The sequence below is a fragment of the Cyclopterus lumpus genome, chromosome 16 (genome assembly GCF_009769545.1).
Source record: "Cyclopterus lumpus isolate fCycLum1 chromosome 16, fCycLum1.pri, whole genome shotgun sequence".
NCBI lineage: Eukaryota > Metazoa > Chordata > Actinopteri > Perciformes > Cyclopteridae > Cyclopterus > Cyclopterus lumpus.
In genome coordinates, this window is record NC_046981.1 from 14,962,381 (window position 1) to 14,966,287 (window position 3,907).

The following is a 3,907-nucleotide window of genomic DNA, read 5'->3' on the forward strand; positions in this document are numbered from 1 at the left end:
TGGTCCAACATTGAGAACGACACACAACGCATGAGATTTTCAGATTTCCTTTCAGGTCAGAAAAAAATAAATATATCTAGTTAAGTCCCTTCATCGCTCCCCCTTGAGGAATTATTATTTGCTTTTCTCCGAATCCAGCGTTTTTAATATAATACAGTGGATTTATGGGACAAAGGAAAACGGTGTGGTTGTAACCAGATTGGAACGTCAAAAACACAGGATCCAACAAAACAAAAAAATCATCTACAGGCGTGATATTCCGACATGGGGCACTGAAGTTACCTGAGTTATTATTACTTTTCATTTCGTGACCAATCTCTCTTGAAGTGTTTGGAATAGAACAGGATTATCAGGCAGGGAGCAGTGTGAGAGACAGCGCTCTGTGGTGACAACCAGGGACCTGTAAACATGGGATTTATTGTGTTTTAAGCCTATGGCGATCAGACCCACTCTCAATTTTATTAACAAATATAAAATTGCTATAATAATAATAATAATAATAATATCAACGAAACAATAAGTGCTCCATGCAAAGAAAATAATCAGTTGAATCCCCCCCCCCCAAAAAAAATAAAAAAATAAAATAAAATGCGTTTTTATTTTTAAATAATTCCCCTTTAGCGGTCTGGTGCAGTTTGCAAATGTCGACGTGGTCAGCTTCAAAGCGTGAAATAGTATTTGAAGGCATGCAGTCAGAACTTAAACGTCCTGTTGCATTGGGCATTTTTATGATTTGTGTTTGGCCATAATTATGAGTGTTTCGGGTGCCATAATTTCCATCACTTCACCACCATCAACTCCCACTGAGTAAACAGGACAACAAAAAAAGAGGCTTTCTCTGAAGAGTCACAGTGCCTACAGCAAATAATGAAAGAAATCAAAGAGAGACAAGTTAAAGTATTTCCAAACCAAAACATCACACTTAATAGAACAAAGAAAGTATACACTAATATTCAGAAATCTGGTTAATCAGTTCAAGGCTGAAAAAGCAAAGTGTTCATTCAGTGTAGATCTCGATGTTGGTCGTTTTCAGGCAGCCACCTCGTTCTGGTGAGCGCCGACAGTTCGTGGTACACCAGGAGGAGATGCCCCGGTGCCACATTGAATTACTCCCCATTTGAAATAGCCATGGGATATCACATTTACTTTATATGCCTTCTCCTCCATATCATTTTGGTAAATAAAGATCTTTGTTTCACTTTAAATGCGCACGGAATCAGAAATAGCGAATATTTTTTTGTGTCTTTTTTGTTGTTGTTTTTTGTTGTTTTTTTCTTCCTCTTAACATTTGCTCTCTTTGCCATATATTTGTTGACGATCTCTGAATACTAAGGACACAACTGTTCAACTTTTCCACGTCTCTTTTCTCTCAGGAAAACAAAAGCCAAACTTAAATACTGTAAACTCCATAGTCTCTTTCCCTTTTCTATCCCCGCGCGAATAGTTCATGGAAACAGTCACTGTACAGGACTCTGTAGTGTGCGGTGTAGAGGGGGGGTCTCTGCTTGGGAATATACGTCCTCCATATTCGGGTGAGGGACCCCAATTGTGTCATTCTTTTCTCTTTTCTGTCTTCTGTTGCAAAACCAAACGCGGACCACCTCTTTTTCCAACTGCAGAGTGTTTGGCTAAACTGGTGATTTCATGAGCAGACGGCTTTGGGCATTTTAAGAAATGATTCTCCAGCGCCCCTTTCACCCCCCACTTCAATGGAGGTCCTCTTCTTTCGTTTCCTGCCCTGCGCAGCAATCTTGTCCAAATTGGTGGGAACTGCCCGTGTTTGAGTCTGTCTCCTCCAGCCACTTGTTTAGGAGCGGCTTAAGTTTGCACATGTTCTTGAAGCTGAGCTGCAGCGCCTCAAACCTGCAGATTGTGTCTGAGAAAGACGTTTCCATACAGGGTGCCTAAGGCCAAGCCCACGTCCGCCTGCGTAAAGCCCAGTTTGATCCGCCGCTGCTTGAACTGCTTGGCGAACTGCTCCAGGTCGTCGGAGCTGGGCGCGTCCTCGTCCGAGTGGTCCTGTGGTGGCTGAAACGCCTGCTGGGGCGACTCCATCTGGTTGTCGTGGCCTGCCCGAATCGTCATGGAGGCGGGTCCCGCATGCCGTGGTGGCAGGGAGCCGGTCTGGGGACTCAGCATCGCGTTGAGGTTTGTGTATCCAGGCTGCGAGTAGACCAGAGGCTGGTGGCCCGCGTTGGATGCAGGGGACAGCGGGGACAAGTGGTGCGTCGTGGTGGGCGCCCACGAACCATGGTGGCTGCTCTGCGTCTGCTGGTGCACCAGGTGAGATCTGTGGTGGAAGCCGCTGCTCAGGTCCTCCCGGGTCGCCTGCACGCTGGCTTTGTGCTCCTGCTGTCCGATGTGGGTGCCGCTGGACCAGTCGGTGTTGGAGGTGGGCAGCCACTGGTGGTGCGTCAGGCTCATCGGGTGTCCCGTGTTGGTAGCCGCAAGCCCTTGCAAGTACTCGTGGTGCATCATTTTCTGCACCTCTCTGTAGGTCGTCCCCTGATGCATCCTATCCGAATCCGGATGCATGAGCGGGTTAGACGGCAAGGAGTTATTCCTCGGAATATACTGAGCTGTTGTCGCCATGGCTCCTACTTCGAAAACTGACGAGCACTTCGGAGGTCTCCAGGCTTTAGAGCCAAAACGCAACAACCTGCTCTGGGAGGTCTTGTGGAAGAGCGAAGACACGCCTCCATTCGGCTTGTATTGGCTCCTCTCCGCTCCAAGCCCACTAGGGACATATTCAATAGGCGCGAGGTTTCAGAGCATGCTACAGCACAGGATAGGTAGAGCTCCGATCTTACATATGTTATAGAAAAACATATGTTCTATTTATTAAATGTCTCTTTGAGTTTTTAACCGCACTCGTCTCATTTCGTAGACCTGCGCACAGATAGTCTGCCTTCTATCTGGTACATGTTCTCTCTCTCTCTCTCTCTCTCTCTCTCTCTCTCTCTCTCTCTCTCTCTCTCTCTCTCCTCTCTCTCTCTCTCTCTCTCTCTCTCTCATCTCTCTCTCTCTCTCTCTCATCTCTCTCTCTCTCTCTCTCTCTCCAAAGAAGGTGAACGGTGCAGCAGCGGGGTTTGATTAGGTTTCCCTGAGTTCAGATCGGTTGTTTTGTAAATAACCACGTGGGGGAGTACGGAGATCTTTTTGAAGGGGTTGGCTCTACCTCCCCCCAAACATACACACATGCACTTACAAACACGCACCCGTGCACCTTTATAATAGGTCACTGATGATTATAGCGCTCCTCATTTTAAATAGATTATAAAGCGCGATGCTGCCACCCACACAACGAGAGGCGTGTAAATAAGCGCCCCGTGACGTGCCTGTGAACGTGTGACATGTTTCGGAGCCTTTGCTCTATTTCAAAGCCTCCAAGGATGTCATTTATTTGTATTGTCTCGGTCATTTCCAATGTTGTAGATGATCTCATCATCACAACCCACTTAGTCGACGATAGGCCAAGGTACGCTCCCTCTAACACGCACACACCCTTACACGCACGCGCGCGCGCGTACATATAGTACAGGTGACAAATTATACAGTTCATTTATATCATTCAGTATCTTATTTTGTAATCCCGTAAGATTAAGTCCCATATCTGATAATTATCATTTATCATAAAACAGTCTATTCATTTTTACAAGACATTGACTGGCAAGCTGCTGCTGTTTTCCCTGGAAATGTAGACTTATGCATAAAATAGGCTATATATATATTTTTTTTATCATTTACCTCTCGAAGCATTTTACTGAGCAGCAACTTGCAGAGAGAAACCTTGTGTTTCTTCCTCCTGGCTCCTTCCTCACTACCTCTCCCGGTTGATCTGATTATTTTTCCCTTCACGTTTTGTCCCAATAGCAAATTACCAATTCTATGAATTGCAAAGCAGCCT

The 3,907-nt window shown here is 45.7% G+C and overlaps 1 protein-coding gene across 1 annotated transcript; it reads right to left on the minus strand.

Moving 5' to 3' along the window:
• Positions 1-1,457: 1,457 nt before the first annotated feature.
• pou3f1 (POU class 3 homeobox 1) lies at positions 1,458-2,592 on the minus strand. Its single transcript, XM_034554048.1, is given in 8 exon segments — positions 1,458-1,625; positions 1,627-1,701; positions 1,703-1,768; positions 1,770-1,881; positions 1,883-2,070; positions 2,072-2,089; positions 2,091-2,111; positions 2,113-2,592. Coding segments are annotated over 8 exon segments (1,128 nt in total).
• Between the last annotated feature and the right edge of the window lie 1,315 nt (positions 2,593-3,907).